The sequence below is a fragment of the Fistularia commersonii genome, chromosome 27 (genome assembly GCF_037954325.1).
Source record: "Fistularia commersonii isolate RoL2024-O1a breed Wild chromosome 27, RoL_Fcom_v1.0, whole genome shotgun sequence".
Taxonomy (NCBI): domain Eukaryota; kingdom Metazoa; phylum Chordata; class Actinopteri; order Syngnathiformes; family Fistulariidae; genus Fistularia; species Fistularia commersonii.
Genome location: NC_141310.1, coordinates 2199816 through 2217161, shown reverse-complemented (window position 1 = coordinate 2217161; position 17346 = coordinate 2199816). Strand labels below are relative to the sequence as shown.

General features: G+C 40.7%; 1 protein-coding gene across 3 annotated transcripts; it reads right to left on the bottom strand.

Moving 5' to 3' along the window:
• Nucleotides 1-714: 714 nt before the first annotated feature.
• On the bottom strand, nucleotides 715-17149 carry ipo7 (importin 7). 3 transcript variants are annotated; one of them, XR_015108846.1, is made up of 26 exons: nucleotides 16960-17148; nucleotides 15164-15245; nucleotides 12707-12860; nucleotides 10400-10558; nucleotides 10155-10311; nucleotides 9893-9982; nucleotides 9716-9810; nucleotides 9549-9633; nucleotides 9322-9456; nucleotides 8892-8991; nucleotides 8725-8801; nucleotides 7216-7332; nucleotides 6806-6895; nucleotides 6525-6690; nucleotides 6278-6438; nucleotides 5638-5766; nucleotides 3956-4022; nucleotides 3702-3827; nucleotides 3425-3522; nucleotides 3237-3332; nucleotides 3091-3138; nucleotides 2918-3002; nucleotides 2591-2799; nucleotides 2306-2512; nucleotides 2104-2220; nucleotides 1888-1998 (listed from the first exon to the last, which is right to left on the bottom strand). XR_015108846.1 is itself a non-coding variant. In XM_086174490.1 (25 exons), the coding sequence occupies exons 1-25, from the start codon at nucleotides 17041-17043 to the stop codon at nucleotides 789-791; spliced, it is 3120 nt and encodes a 1039-aa protein (XP_086030616.1). In that variant the 5' UTR covers nucleotides 17044-17149; the 3' UTR covers nucleotides 715-788. The 3 variants fall into 3 exon arrangements, 2 of the variants coding, with proteins under 2 accessions (XP_086030616.1, XP_086030617.1); XM_086174490.1 differs by lacking the exon at nucleotides 1888-1998 and adding an exon at nucleotides 715-886 and having other exon boundaries at nucleotides 2918-3138; nucleotides 16960-17149; XM_086174491.1 differs by having other exon boundaries at nucleotides 2918-3138.
• Nucleotides 17150-17346: the final 197 nt, after the last annotated feature.

The window sequence follows — 17346 nt, the reverse complement described above, 5'->3', positions numbered from 1 at the left end:
TTCTCTTATTTTTTCCTGAAATCAATGTTTCCGAGTTGCCCACTGATCCACTCTGTAACCAGATGCATGACAACCAGCCGGTACACAAGTCGCTTGCGAAGTAACAAAGTTACAGCGTTTTTTTTCCTTTTTCTTTTTTTTAAATAGTCATCAATTTAAAAAATTTGCAGTCTGATACAGAAGGCTAGTAGACCTGAACAATATGAAAGTGCTAGTCATTAATTTACAGAGATCAGGCATCACATAGTGCTATGAAGTATCCAATATGCTACATATGAATACAGCTGTTGACACCTTACAAATGCCTCTGGTTGTTTTTCAAGGCTACTTGAAAACTCAATAACCTTGGCTTGTATGCACATAAACATGAGTGTTTATGCAGAAATAAACGTAGATATCATCACTACCAGAGGTATAATCTTATAACGGCCATTTGGCCACAACAGTGATAATCTTTAGTCCCATTGTCAATTTCTAATGGTTAATCCCTCAATTTTGTTTAAGTGGGGGAAAAAACACAAGAGTTGCCGTCATGATATCCCCTCCCACTGGACTCCAGAAGACAACGTTGTTCAGAGCTTCTTCTCTTGCATCGTGCTCAAGTTCTTGGTTTGTTTTCCCCAGCCATTGATGCATTTTGGTTGCGTTCCCACGTCTCCTGGTGCTATTTCCCATTTGACAGATTGAAGAATGACTGAGAAGAACCAGTTCTACTTAAGGGAACAACACAAGCTTTTTTTCACTTCACTACAATCAGTCACAGAGTAATAAAAAGTACAACAGATGACTCAATTCATTCCTGGAGCAGTGCCTCCAAAGTTGAAAGTAGATGGCACCACTGGCGCTGTGAACTTGTACCCGCCGTGTTTCTCGATCATCTTGGATTCTGGTGGGGGGGGGAGAGAAGAAACGACTGTGTTGAAACGCTTGAGGTAGAGGAAAGGAAACAAGCTCCAGGAAATTCTCTTCAGTCTTATTTAAAGGCCATATAAAAAAAATTAAAAAAACACTATCAATGTGTAAATAAAGAAATCAAAACAAATCTAATCACATCAACCTTTATTTTGAAAGTGCCAAAAAACACAAAGAAAATCTTGTTTATTTTTCTCACCCAAGTTTTTTTTTTTTTTAAGCTATCAGAAACAAATTGGCCATGGTTTTAATGGGACTTTAAGTACATATAAATGCAATTGTATACAACCATTTAGACAGGCAGTGAGTAATTTCCCATCCAATCAAATGTACATCCTGGTAGTTTGACTTCTAATTGTCTTACGAAAACCCAAGATGTGTTGTGAATTCATTCTACATCCCTAAGTAAAATAGCTAATATCACATCAGAATTGCAATTTGTTGAAGCAACGTGACATCAAAATTTAACAATAATTGTAATATAAAATGAACAGGTAGTGTCTTGAAACTGTTTGTCAGTCTTTGTTGGTAAAAACGTATGTTCTTTTCAAATGTATATCAAGACTGCATTGCAATAAAAACCTATGACCAATTATATTTTCTAAATGAGAGGTCAATGGGGGAGGCTCTCCAGCTTTCTTTTTCACCTCCCATCCCCCATGTGAACATGAACCTGTCCATTATTAAAATAGCTCAGTGCGGTATGCAAGATAGCAGGTATGTTTATACATGTCAGTGGGACTATCACTGCTTTTCATTTCTGCATTTGTGTTTAAAAACATCAATCTGTATAGTTTGTATGCTTGATTATCACGCAATTGACAATGTTGCCTTGGTATCAGTTAAGGTTTTTGTACATGGCAGCGCCACAGCCAGCATACGTACTGTACTTGCACGTGTTTAAAAGAAAAACATGAATATGTGAACCTGTGTATTACTTGAATGGCTTAGTATTGAATGCACAATAACAAGGTGTGTTCACACATGGCACTAGGCCCAGTTTAATATAAAACACAGTTTCATACAATGTCATATATAGTAGGGGGGTCCCTGCGCCATCTCTCCATCAGTATGGGGGTCCTTGGCCTGAAAAACGTTGAAAACCCATGCTCTAAATGGATGCCTTACCTGCACAGAACATGGAATGACAACTCATGCTGGAACTAAGAGAATGTTGGGAACATTTCTCACCATGTGCTGCTCGTCTCTGGTCTGCAAGTGTGCCAATATCGTGAAGCTGTTTGCCTTGTTCTTCATCGAGGGCTTGTGTTAGTGCTTGATACCATGCTGGATCACGAGTCTGGATATCTGCAACATGAAAGACAACAGGTCATAAGTTCAAGATCATATTTACTGGTAGAATTGTAAAAAGTGTTTTCACAGCTGATCTTACTCTGTAGTATGGCTTTGAAGATCTGATACTCGTCCACTAAGTTGTCTTCATCATCTACGGCTGTAGTGTAGCCCTCAAGTGCCGTCTCCTCAGCATCATCTTCCTCCCAATCTTCATCATCCCCATCCTCCCCTGCCTGTTTGGCCAGCATCTCCAGATACTCTTGACCCTCCTCGTCAATGTCATCCTCGTCGCTACCCAACTCGGCTATGAAAATTAAGGGAACATGTTTCAACATAACAGCGGGTGCTACTTCATATTTACCTTAAGTCATCATTCACTTACCATTGTCATCCTCCTCTTCCCCATCCTCGTCGTCATCCTCATCATCATTCTCGTGCTCTGCTCGACAGGCATATGCTCTCTTCAGGCCACTAAAAAGCAGAATGGCAGCAGGCAAAAGCTGGCCGGCAACCTGATTGATAGCCTGGGGTCTGTGATCCAAGTCAATGAGTGCACAAAGTCCAAGGATGCACATCTTTCTGTCGTGGAGGCTGTTACAAAGATTTAAAAGAGGTCGCTTAAATGATTTATTTGGATAAAATAGTTAAATTACCACACTCAAGACCGAAAAAGCAATTATTGTGTAGGAATTTTTTGAGCTGAAAGTACCCAAGGAAGCAATCAACATCTTTGAGCCACTGGCTGATGAAGTGGTTTGTGATTGGTTCAGTGTTGTTGGGGAAGCGCAGATTCTCTAAAGTGTTGAGAAGGAGAGGGGGGCTGTAGTAAAGAGCAGCGATGGCCACCTGCAGGCACATGGTTCTCAGTTCGCTGGTCTTTACCTCCCGTGTTAAACGCTCCAGGGCAGCAGCAACAAATAAGGGCACAACCTATTAATAAAACAAAAAACAAACAAACCAGTATTTATACGATGTATTGCTTGCTTAACTCTTACAGACCAGGGGGGAAATTCTGTCAAGCCACTGACCTGGTCAATGCCTCGGCCTTTGCATTGCAGAATGATCACTTCGAGAAGCTTGGCTGCGTGGCACTCTGGATCTTCACCTGGGTCACCTGTCAGCACCTATGAATAGACCGGTCAAAATAAACTTTCCAACCACTGCCAGACATGATTATCCAAACACAGTTTCAGATGCGTTGCCTGCAACACATTACCTTTTTGCACATGCTATAGATAATTTCCAGATATTTGGTGTCTGACAAAAGGGTGTCTGTATCAACTGTTACATAGTTGTGAAGGAGGGGCATCATATCTGAAAGAGATATTATTCACATGTCAATAAAGCAGCTGATCCAGCAAGCCTGAACGTTTTGTGCGATATGAAATATTGTGACAAGATAAAGAACTCTGTCAGAAGTATCAATTTCCGCAGGCTTACAAATCTTCTGAGACTTCAATGTAAATGCAAGCACTGGTTACTAAATTAAGAACCTGTGAAGTAGTCGAATCCATCCTGCTGGAAGACTTCATACACAAGTGGCAGGAGCTGCCACATCTGTGGTGACACCTGCTGGCAGGTGAGGCTGTGAGCCAAGGACAGGATCTCTTCATAGAACTCTGAAAAGACGGGGAAAGGCAAAGAGTCACGGTCAGCAAATACAAAGGTTATTGTCAATGGACCTTAAATGTTTTGAGCAGCATGCGGGTGGAATGTGGTTGGCCAGGAAAAGGTGGTAACTACATACCAAGTACATGTTGCTGCAGCACTGTACCGATCACCTGCAGACAGATGCCCTCTAGCTGCTGGATGATCTGAAGAAGTAAAGAGGCAATTATGATTAATTCACTACAGTGGGATTTGAAATACCACCGGGTAATAACTTAAAAACCCCTGCAATTGAATCAAGGCCATCTGTTGGAAATTTTACAGGAAGAAAAGCTATGTGCCCCCTGCAAAAACCCTTGGAGAGAGCGGGAAGGGAGGGGTCAGGAGCTGTGCATGGAGGGCAAATTAATAACATTTCCCCCTTACAAATTTGCCTACTACACTGGATCAGCAGAGGAAATGTTGGCTGCGCCAGAAACAGTGTGAGGAGCGATGTCCACTGGCTCTGGTTTGTGATGCAGGACACCCTATTATCTATTGTTATAAGTTTGCTATGGGTAAAGAAACAGTCACGCCAAGATAGAGGACTAACAACTGCCAAGTGCTGAAGTCCAAGCACGCAGCCACTAATTACGGCTTACTACATGTTCTGCCAAAGAATAACACTGAGCATAAAAGGAGCCTCTGGAAACATTTTCTGCTCTCAAGTTCGACTTCAGGTTGGGATGAGATCAGATCTGGTAAGGCACTGAAAACCAGTGTGGAGTCTCCATTTTAAGCCTACGACCAGCTGATTCAAGGTTAGGAACATTATCAAGAATCCTGGTAAGAGTCAAAAGAGGGTTCTGTCGGCAGAGTATATTCCCAAGAATATTACTTCTGTATCTGAGTCCACATGAAATTGAGGGAACACTTTGCGCCGAAAGGTGCACAGCTGTCTTCTAAAAACAATTGTCTGACTGCACTGTTTGTCTACTGGTCAGGGACAAATTCATTAACATTTGGTAATAATGGGCAACGAAGAGACGGGTTTATGGGTATTCAGCTATTTGCTGCGGAGATTGCTGTGAGGACTGGAGGGAAGTATAGCACTGTTCAAGACAGTTAGAGTGGACCATCATGTCATTTTGCAAGCCATATGGACGCAAAGCCCCACGAGGAGCCGCTTTTTGATTCAGAGGCACACTGCCCTACTCTGACCCACAAACTTCTCCCGAGCAAAGGAAAAACATAGCTCTTCACAGGACCTGCTCTTCTGAACCATTAGAGGATCAAGTACACAAGACTTCCTTGCGATAGCTAGCACTATCAGCACCCATCAAGGAGAGTAGCAGCAGATAACGGAGACAAAAGAATACAAAAAAAAAAGCTGCACGGCTATCTAGCTTGCATGTCAATGCAGCAAGTCATGGAGAGGCCTTTACATCACAGTCCTTGTTAATAACAGACACTCCCTTTTTTTTTTCTTTTAAAAAACATATATACAATTTTGTTTAACTGTATGAACACTGAGAAGGTATTCAGTCTGAGGATTTTTTTGTAAAGCAATGCTCAGTCTTGTCTAATGGCTTTAAGCACCAGCAGTACTGTGTTTCAGCAAACATGATGGCAGCAAGCCCCTGTACTAATTCTAGCTTCTGCCTCAGCCTCTTAATCTTTTTGAACATGGTGAGAACAGAGTGTGTTCCAAGGTGATTGTGGGTGGCTGAAGCCTGTTGGCGGAAAGACTATCGCAGACCACAGCTGCCTCTGCACAGGAAGTGACTCCGAGAGGAGTCAGTTGAGTGTGTAGGAAGCCGGCCGCGCATCAGTGCTGCTAACCTCTTTGTGGTCCTCCACTACACTTAACAATGTGTCAATGGTGTTGAGGATGCCCATAGCTGTCACAGCTTTGTCATCGCCTCCCTCTTCATCAGGGCCCGTTTGAATCACCTGGTTGAACGTCATTGCCTGTCAGAAAAAAAAAGGACTTCAATAAATATGCTTTGACGTTGAATGAATATATCTCACCAGACAGAGACTCTGATTTGATACCAGCAGCTTTTTATGGAAAAGTAATACACATGATACGTGTTAGGATGGCAGTACATTGAGTTCATTGCTCTTTCCTGAGGGATATCCAACAGATACATTTAGCAAAACTGCACTAAAATATGGATGTAAATCTGTATTGAATATGCCAATACAACTGACACGAAGAGACAATCTTCCACAAATAAACAACTTCAAGCATAAAGGTTTTTTTGTTGATTACCCTGCCCTCAAATAAGTGTATTGTGGGTTTGTTAATCTAGTGACGCTCAAGCTGCTGCAACAAATAAAATCCTACCGGACAGACAGGGGAAGCAGATAATTGTGTAAGCCTTATTTTAAGTGATTTTGAGTAATGCCTCTTTAGATCACAAGAACCCTGAGATCACATGAAATTATATCACTCGCCCTCTTTACCGATTGTACTTACCAAATGCTGTGTCATCTCCACTGCGATAGGAGTGACCTCCTCACTGTATTCACAGATCATCTTCTGTATGACATTAGTGAGGTCATCATTCTCTGTCTCTCTGACAATATGCAGAAGTGCCTGCATTACTGGCCGGATGAAGGGGGTAATGTATTCTTTGGCTAGAGAATCCAGAATAAGTGTTAGATACTCAAACGAACACCAATGTATGCATTTATTAGCAAACTGATGTACCATTTCTGCTCACCTTTCTCCTGATTGCTGATGAGAACCTGCAGAGCAATTGCAGCCTCCACCTTTACTGGCATTTCATTGTCATTGATGAGACAAAGGCGGGTCAACTCCAGAGCAGTTTGCAGGTTCTGGTCACTTTTGAACTTCACCTCACAGAAGTAATGCAGTACCCAGCAGGCCTGAGAGAATCAAGTAATACTAATTACATTACCTGAAAAACTGAAATGCTTTTGTTACAATATCACAGCCTATCGTTAGTCCAGGGCGACATCATTCAATGCTACGCGCACTTACTCTGGCTCTCATGTAGCCCAGCTCACTATGAAATAGGGGGAAGACGTGATTCTGCAGCATGAACTCCATCTGGTCCTTATAAATCTTTTTCTGTGTTTAAAGACAGGAACAGAGGTATAAGAAAAACAAAACTTGCAACTCCAATCTTTTTATTCACAGCCAAATAACATCTATATAGGCAAAAAGCTTAACATGTTGTCCAAGTTACTGTTACTGAACACAATTAAAGGCCATGTCTAATGCCCCAGTAAGTAGTGCCATGACAAGACTGCATTTTAAAAATTGCACATTTTAAAATGTTTTCAGCAAAATGAATAACACCTTCTGTATTCGGGAAACAAAGTGGTATATTCAGACATATAGCAAAAAAAAAAAAAAAAAAAAAAAAAAGCTGTGCAGGAGCCATTTACCTTTAGCAGAATCTCAGCCAGTGAGCCGATCATGTGGAGTGCACCGTCCTTTTTCCTGGGGTCAGAGGCAGGATCAGTGAGAATCTGGTAGCAGAAGCCCATGGTCTTTTGCAGCACCTGGCCAGAGCAATCAAACAGTGACTATATAGCAAAAATATATCTAGTTTCTGAATGATTTTTAAGAATAGGTGTCTCAGTTACACATGACAAGCAACAAACTTCACAACAATTCCAATAAGGCAACACAAAACTCCACTCATGATTAGTACTGTGATCAGGGGGAGGGTCACACTCCTTGAATATGTACCCCATGAGTTACTGAAGCTGTAATATAATGGGCTGATGTGGATTCCTTTGGGAATTCCAAGGCAGAGCCCCCCCTTTCCTCTCAGACACAATGAAGACCAGATGTACAGGATATTTAACGACTTATGCGAGCAAGCTTGGTAATCAAGTAGAAAATAAACCTCTCACTAACCAATTTACTCAATTTTGAAAGTTTCAGCTGCATCACAGTCTGCTCCTTTGTATTTGGTAAAAGGAAGGCTGAATTAAACAAACACGTGCCCAGAAACTAAAATCAACAAATACCAATCCAAAAATCAATCAGCACCGTTTATTGTTGTTTTCTTTTACTTTAAAAGTGGAGTTCGTGACCAGCTCAGAGTTTAAACATTTTAAAATCAGTCAATTTATGGTACGTGAGCTAGGGACGAAATGATTCAGTTTATATAAAGGGTATGGGGAATACAGAATACATTTTGATGACTTAAATCCCCTGCACAGAAATTTGGCGCCTGCCTTTTTAACCCATGATAAATATGTATACAGACATTGAAGACACTAAGGGGATGGGCACATACTTTGTGTCACCCAAAGAGCATTTGGGGCTGAAGTGTGTGGTTAAAAAGGCACTTGTGATGGTCAAGAGGGTGAAAACAATAATCCTTAACTTCACCATTCCCATTCTACCAGCAGGATGGTGAGATGACACCAGCGGCCATGGCTACCTTTAGGCCAAAGCGGCCCATTTTGACGTTTTATCGTGGTTACGGGTTCATTATCAACATTTTAAAAAGCCAGATTTTTTTTCTAAATTATCAATAATTTATGTCACATTAAAGTCAAAGAAAAAAGTTGTCAATTCCCAATCATGGTCAGCTGTATCCATTGAATGTAGCACATTCATCCATAGATTAAAACCCTCCTTTTTTTTGGCCGGTGAAATGACGGGATTTCACAGCACACAGAAGCCATTTTCTGTAAAAGTCAACCATCCATTATAGCTATTAGAGGAAGTGAGATATGAGAGCACGGGGGGTGGGGGGCTTAAATTCAATGACTTCCACAGAAATCAGCAGCAGTTTTTAAAAAATATGATAAAATGATAAATACCCATGTCTGGTGTTCACATTACAAAAGTGTATTAAGGGCTTGGTGGAGGGAGTAGACGGACATTGAACAGCAGTTAACACATAGTATTCAACAAACAGCAGCACACAAACTGACCTCCTTTCTCTTGTTGCACGCAGTGAATAGGAGTGTCTGTGCTGCTGTGGTAGGAGAAATGAAGTCTTCAAATACATCTGAGGGGGCCAACAGAGATAAGATTAATGGTTAGTCATGACTTCTTTACGGAAGTACTTTGGAGCAACAATTGCAAATATTGTGGTTACCAAATTTCATTCGAATGTACTCATAAGGATCCTCCTGCCACAATTCCTCATCACTGTCTGTGTAGCACATGAGGGGAAATACCACATCCTGAATGATACCCTGGGGGACAACACGCCAAAGGTTATCAATGGGCAGACAGGGCAAAATGAGACACACGGTTTTGTTTAATTAAAGATCACAGAAAACTCATTACTTTTGAATACTGTTACATTTCCACACGACACAAATAAATGAGGGTAAAGACCCGTATAATGAAGAAAAACTACCTCTGGTGAAGCATTATTGATTTTTACGAAAGTTAACGAAAACCTTTGAACACATTGTTCATGTTGAGGTTTAGGGTCAAACTTAGTATGGCTTCAAATTTAGAAAGAACAGTAAATTTGAAAGTACATTCTGCGTTGCGCTGCATATACAATATATTCCTACCTGGATATGTGGTTTGAGGTTTTTCCACGTTAGAGCATGTGCAATCCCCTGGTTGATGTAATTGAGTGTCTGCTGGAGAACTCTGGGAGCCACATATTGCTTTTCCTTATACTGATATAAGACTTTGAGCAGCACCTGGAACACAAAGACATTTTAGGCCTGCACTCCAAAACAACGCTCCACCTAACCGGAGAGCTCCTGTCTCCAAACCATCATGAAGGTTTTACCTGCTGTGCGGCAACTGCATATTCCTTGAGGAAAAGTTCAGCGAACTCTGCATACTCTTTGGTTGTGTTCCCAGGGCTTCCATATCTGAAACAAGAATGCAATCTTTAAATTGCATGGCATAGAAAGACAGGGGGTTTGAAAGTAGAGGTAATGACTAGGGGTTTACCTCTCAAACAAACGGGCTAAAATGTGAAGAGCCCACTTTTTACACTTCCACCAAGGCAGCTCAGGTCGCTCATCTTCGTCTATCTGCATTGTCTCCTTTTACGAGACATGGTGAAAGGATTAGTTTGTGCAGAAAAGAAAAATATGCAGGTTATTAGACACAACGTTGTGTCCTTACAGGAGGAACATCTCTATCCACCACTGTCTTGAGGATCTCCATCCATTCTGTCAGGTTCTGTCTGTTGATTAGTTCCAGTGGAAGATTATACTGTAATGACAGAAAGATCCAGTGTTTAAAAATTCAACCACTGGTTCATACAGCTACAGTGATTTGCACAAGATGAGGACGCATAAGCGGCAAAAGTGCTCTTTGAGTATGAATGCATTGGGACTCATTAAGTCAAACCACAGAAAGATGTAGGCAGAGAGAGAGAGATTACCTGGAAAAGGGCATAAAGGATTTTGAAGATCTGTTTCTGAATCAGGACAGAGTCACTGGAGTGATCGGAGAGGAGCTGAATAAAACGATCTTTCAACATGGGCATGAAGATGTGCATGGCAGCCACCAGAGGTTGACGCTCTTCCGGTTTCTTATATCTGTTTTCACAGAGGTGGCGTTAGCTTCAAAAGCTTGTGACTTCCTTTCATATGAAATGTACATTTAAGATGGAAAACTTTGACCTACTCATAGTTTTTGACCAGCTGGTAAAGACAGAGCAAAATGCCGAGCCACCCTGCACTGTTGTCTGACTGCAGATAAAAACCGATCTTGTCAACGATTGCCGTCCACTTGCCGGGGTAGTCATGCTTGATCATGTGGTGGATGCAGGTTGTCAGCTGGACCCTGACAAGTTGAAAAGGACAGCTTTAGAATGAGGCACAAGTGGGAAATTAGGAAAGTTTCCCATTTTTCCCCCCCTTCACATTGCAAAAATGAATTCTAACACTGACCACAGGTCAAGTGCAAGGGCTGGAGGTCCTCAATACAAAATTGGGATGTGGAATTGGAGTGGAAGTAAAGTGGAATTCATGCATGAAACCTGGAAAACCACCTATAGTCCCATAATCTACAAAGAGTTAAATGACACCTATTTTGATGAAGGTGTATATGGAATCTTTCTGACACGGTCTTCAAGAATCATTGGTCAAGCATCATTGATCCTCAAGAATCAGGAATCCACTGGATCCACTGAGCTTCTGACCAATGACTTCAATCAACGTGAAAGTTGTATGCAGACAAATATCCTGACAACGAGACTTGTGTATATTTTCAATAAATACAATTAAACTACGTACATTTTGTAAAAGTAAGGTCAACCTCGGACAGAATTTGCTTCACCTAGTGTGGATTTGTTCTCCATGAGACATTTTGTTTTAGGTTGGGATTTATTGACATGGTAAAACTGATCTACACAGCGCTGAAGGCAATTCTCCACTGCCATCTGTCTTGGGGCAGAAAACAAGACCTGCTCCCAACTTTGTTGTTCATTTCAAGAGTCTCTGGATGGGCAATAAAGGTAGAGACAGGAATTGAAAGGGACGGTCGGTGTCAACATCTACTTGAACATCAATCCTATTCTTTTTTGAAACAAATGAAAAAGTTAGGTATCGGAAGACAAAGTCTAACAAGCCCATGGTCATGCCAGTGTCAATGGGATCTCATCTAGCAGTAGTCAGCTCATTCCTATTCAAACAAGCACTGTCTGGGAGGAAATATCTTGGAATAAAACTATGCCGAATATACAATACAATGTTACTCATTATGCCCCTAATGCTTCAGAATATAAAAGAATGACCCTCATAAATGGACATCAGTCACTTATCCTCTGGGAGAGAATTCTTATCACTAAAATTTTAGTTGTACCAAACCTTAATCATAAATCAATGACGGTAGGTAGATCCTTGGGAAATTTCAATATAGGTAACTATTTTCCCCAATCAAATGGGTGAGAAACCTCGTTTGTAGAGAACTTGGATGAGTTAGGATAACAACAAGGTTGATAGGACGTTTAGGTCAATTAAACAGGTTAGTGAAGATTTTGACCTGGGAGGGGATGGAATGTTCTAGTGGCATCACCAGTTCAGAAGCAGTATCAGAAGTGCCAAACATCAAACCAGGCAAGGGGGAAACTCAGTTACGTTGTTCTTTGAGTTGAAGAGATCTGCTCACTTAGCATCAACCCTCTGAAGTAATGCTTGTTGTGGGGATTCTTTGTACGACTAATCTGGCTGCAAGACCTCAACTGTGACACTGAAGAAGACAAATGGGGAAACAAATATAGTAAGGTCTATCCAGGAACTCATGGCAAATAAACATAATATAAAATTATTCAGATGCAACTACATCATCAACAAGGCTTCATTAAAAAGGCCTGAGACAAAACAACTTGTATTTGAAATCTAACAGACTTTCATGACCATATTTTAGAGCTCTGTGGTTCGGCCATTCTTCAAATATAGTATTGGAAAAGTTAAGCGAATTGCTTGAATTATCCCCACCAGAAGCCCCTCAACTCTGTCTCATAGGAGTCACGTCAAAATTACCACCTGAAATATCAAAAGCAGAACTCAGCTTAGCAGTTGGTGATTCTTTGCCAGTGGGAGCAAACCGGAATGTGCAAACTGACAGCACAACTATAGGGAAACACCGGGTCTGGGTCAGTTAAATGGACATGGAAATGGAGGCCTCTACTGTAGAGAGAAGGAGGCTTGCTGTCTTTGTTAAAACATATAGGATGCTATAGAATAAATAGATGTACTTGGTTATATCTATGTGCCAGCAATTGAATAATACCTTATCCTTTCTTTATCTCCGTTGGGATATTCGTTTTTTGCAACTGACCCATCATGGATAAACAATGACGCCATGCCTCCCCCAATTATTTATATTTGTGTTGAAAATGCCATACTATAAAAAGTTCAAAAATAAATGAGATAAAGAACAGTAATCTTAGGATGCCCAGTCCCTTGTCAGCCAGCAATGTATGCTTACCTGATACGCTCAGGGGAGTGGATGATAGCCTCTACTATGTTGTCTCTAATAAACTGCCTGTCTTCGTCGGGGATGTTATTGACAGGCGGCTCGGTGCCTGAGCCATCTCCATCGCTCCAATGCTGAGTTATCATGTTCTTAAGGTAGATCACACCTTGACAGAATGAAATGATGACATTTCAGAAAATATCCCTTTGTAGAACACATAAGTGCTTTATGAAGTCAAAAATAATGACATGTTACATCTTATGGTTAGTAAAATAGCTAATAGACAGTAAATAGAACTAAAGAAGAATCTGAAATAGTTTTGTACATACCAGAGTAAACTTGTTTTACCCCTTTACAAATGAAGCAATTTCCGAAGTATTATTCTTTAAGGTCTTAAATCATATATTGTTTATGTTTGTTGAAATAATTCAAATGTTCTGCTCATGAAAGCAGTTGCTCCTTTACACTTGTAAGATTCATTTGCTGTTAAACTGTTTGGAAAATCTTAACTGGCACACTTTTGTTTTGAATACATTTATATCATCATGACTGGTCATCACTGTAGTGTGAATTCAGAGCCACTTAAGACATTCAAATTAATACTTTGTTCGAGTAGTTTTGAATGTGACACAAGGGTGTGAGTCAGGTTGACATCAAGAGTGAGGCCCAACTTTGAGCTATGTGGCTTATAGGGGGAGGTATCCGAGGGAACTGAGGCCATCATCAGACTGCTGACACAAATGTTTACACCGCTGGCGAGGCAATGATAATCCAGCCTATCAGTGCTGACAGAGCACTCCCTCAACCCCTCCATGACTACCAAACTACACTATTGTTCAACCCCAAAAATGCCATTGCCTAGATCGGAACAGATAAAAATTGTTGGCTTTAGAAGTCCAAAAGTGTACATGGCTGCTAAAAAACACAGCAGACCCCTAATGTCATGGCCAGAGAGCATTTTGGGGGTAAAGATACCCCACTGCTTACATTTCATGACCCAAAGACCATTATAACAAGGCTACATGATGGCACATTGATTGTACCTTGAGAGCTTACAGAGCTGGATAGACAAGTGGAGAGGAAATGCCACCATTCCTTTAGGTCAATGAATATGCGCATTTGCCAGTCAACCATTAATAAAAAACAAAAATCAAGCATTGATAACAGAAAATGTATCATATTAATTGAGAATATTTGATGTTTTGTATTTTGTGCAATAATCACCCACCACACTGAACAAAACTTTACATGTACAATGGAGTTGAAATGATGAGAAGCAAGCTTTATATAAAAGCAGCTCCACGCAGATTGTACTTCACAATGGCACAAAACTGGATAAAAGCTTGGACAATACCATAATCTTTCAGAAAAAAATGACACCGCTCAAACACTTTACAGGGAAAATTTATTGTAATTTAGTGATGAACTGACTGCGATCTCCTTGACTTCTATTTAAATACTGGCTTAACTCTGACCTGCTGACTCTGATATGGGGTGACTCTTGCTATGGTTGACTGTAAGGCCTCTGTTTTATAAATTAGAATGCAGGGGAAAACACTTTTCTGGTTTCAATTTAAAAATTTAATTCTGGTGCTGGGCTGAAAAAGAAAACCTACCAACCAACCAGAATGCACAAAACTGAGGCTGGGGTCACAGCAGCTTGAGATTTTCATAGTACATTTGTTTTGGAATGCATGACCCAACAGATTGTCTTGTTTTTTTTATTAGAATCTATATTATTATGCTAATGTAAATATGTCATAGGAAGGATCAACAAGGGAGATAAGTCACCAATGCACAACAGATTATTTGTCAAGTCATCTTAAAAAAAATATATGAATTTCTCTTAGGTCCAGAATTGAAGCAATAGCACTGCAAGAAAAAGCCAACCAATGCAATTCTAGGTATTGGTGTTATATTTCCGATATGTTATAGCTTGATATTTATATCTAAGTGGCAATTATCTCATTTCTATCTGTTGGTGACATCACTTGCAGTGTCAGCCTTACAGTGACTTAACATTTTCCATATAGCAATAATTACATGGATATTATCTTACTTACACAAGAAGGGTGCGTGTGTTAATTTACTTACAATAATGTTGAATTTCTGTGACCAGCCTCTACCCTGTACTGTGGTTATAAGTGACATGTTGAATTAATCTCAGAACAACTTTTCACGTTAATTTATCCCTTGTATTAGTTGAAGCACAAAATAATTCATGTATCTTAATTCCACAAAAAATTAACCACCCATAATCCATTAATCAGTATATCTCTTCTGTCTTTTTGCTTTGCTCTCCCTCTGGTCCGTGGGTAACAGAGCATGACTAACCCTTGTTAAAGCTGAATGTCCATCTTTTCTCTCTGGTTTCTCATTTACATGTGACAGTTCATCATTGGTGACCGAGATGGGAAGATCTTCGATGGGCTGTAAGATTACTGTAGCATGTTCAAAATCAAGGCTTACCTGCTTGTCTGACAGGCAAATCCAGTTGATCAGACATGGTGACATGCAGCAGAGTGGACACAAAGCTTATTTGGGTGTGACCCTACAAATAAGAATTAAAAAACAACCATGTGCATGAACAACCAATTTACAATGAATCAGCATCAAATTACAATTATTAGACTGTGCACCTTTCATTTGAATGTATTCACATTTTTTGTTTCTGCTTGTTAAAGTCACATCAGCAGAAATTATTGATGTGAATTATAAGTTCATTAAAACTGTCAAAGTGACGAGCTAGAATATATTTTGTAGACAAAAGCGATGACAGCACAGATGAATGGTCTGCCTAACTAATAGCAATGTTCAACACCTATTTAATAAATCCAATGCATTTGTCTGTATGACGTGCAAGTTTTGTTTTTTGTTTAGTCCACATCCCCAATTTAAATACAAAAGATATCTTCCAAAGTTCCCTATAAAAACACTACAATGTGTATTGATCCAATACAATTGATAGTTCTTATAAGGACATCGTCATAGATTTTAACATTTGGTCATACCTCGCTCTGACAGCATCTTGGTCATTTGCCATAGTAAAGGACAATCATTATGAGTGTATGACATTGTAAACATAGTCTTTTGTGCCTCATCCCGAGAAAGGGTGTACCTGAAGATATGCTTTCACACCAGTAGACAAATTGGCTTCACTGCTACTGAGAAGACTAAAACATAGGTAATATTCTCACTTATAATTGCGTCCACATGTTCCCATATATCCTATTCCTGAGAAAACCTAATATGATGACTACACGCTGTCTTATAGAGACGCCACGGGCTTACAAATCACATCGGAATGCAAAGCCCAAAGGAGGTTTAACCATTTTCTGCCCATAATCAAGTATGAAGCGCCGGTTGATAAAGATAGGGGTAAACTGGAGGTGAGGAGAGGCCACGCCGTTTTAAGTCGATGTTAAAGAGGCAAGCTGGTGCCTGAACAATGACAGTGGTCCAAAATTACGATATCATTAAGTCAATATCTATGCAGGGCTCGCATAGCAATGAGCAGGCAAAAATAAAACTTTGTCATTTAGCACGAAATCGCTAAGCTCGGAGATCCTGGATCGATGGTGACAGATGAAAATTGCTTCTGAGTGAGCTCATGTAAGTTAACAATTATTAAACTGACACAGAATATCATCATTTCGGGGCTCATCGTCAGTGACACGTGAGCAGCTGCTAAGTAGAAGAGGTACAGCGGCTCCTCCAGCAAGTACCCGACTGCTAAGTTAGCTAACTGACGTTAGCCATACGGCTAAATACCATTTACTCAGCTATAATACGCAGACCAAATAACTTTTCGCATTCGCTTGGCCTCTTTGGTGGCAAACCGGGGCAGACATAATGTCATGTTACCGTGTCTGCCCTGAACCAAATCGAAAGTGGGCAGCAGCTGCGTGTGATATGCTAACAGTTTTCTCTTTAGTGGAGCTCGGGGTATTAGCATACTTAGCATTAGCCTCACAGCTGGCTCAACATTGAGCTAGCGTTGACGTTGGAAGTGGAACACGAGTTTCCGAGGAAATCGAAAACGCCTTTTATCTAAGCCTAACTGCTCTCTGCTTGCTACAGCTAGAAAAAAAAGAAACGTGTGATTTAGTCCAAATGTTGAGGCGGGGAATTTAGCAGTTGAGATATCGTGGTAACTTGCGGTACCCATGTCTATGATCGCACCATCTTGATGTTGTGAACGACCGAGGCCCAATGCGAGACCGCGCCACAACTGCCATCACCATTAAACTAATCGCAATTTTTACCTCGTTCAGTTGTCTTTCCGCGGCCTCTCGCAGATTCGGGTCCATCGTACCCCGAAGGGCTTCGATCAAAGACTCGAGATCCATCACGAAAACTCTGTTTACGGCTCGGATTTTAATATTTCAGAGGACTATCAATTCCCAGTCACTGCGCACATGGACGCACAGCTCTCCGGTTACCCGGCGCGAAAGGAAGCAGTGAATGAAGTACCCGGATAGATCAGCGCCAAATTTGTGCAATGCGAACATCCGGCTGGCGCTGCATACCTATGGGAGTTGTAGTTTATAGCAACATTTTCATATGGGATCGCTTAAATAAATGGAAACTGCCTCAGGTTCCCGTCAGTACTTCCTAAGGCCAATTTCATTATGCAGCTTCGAATAATTATG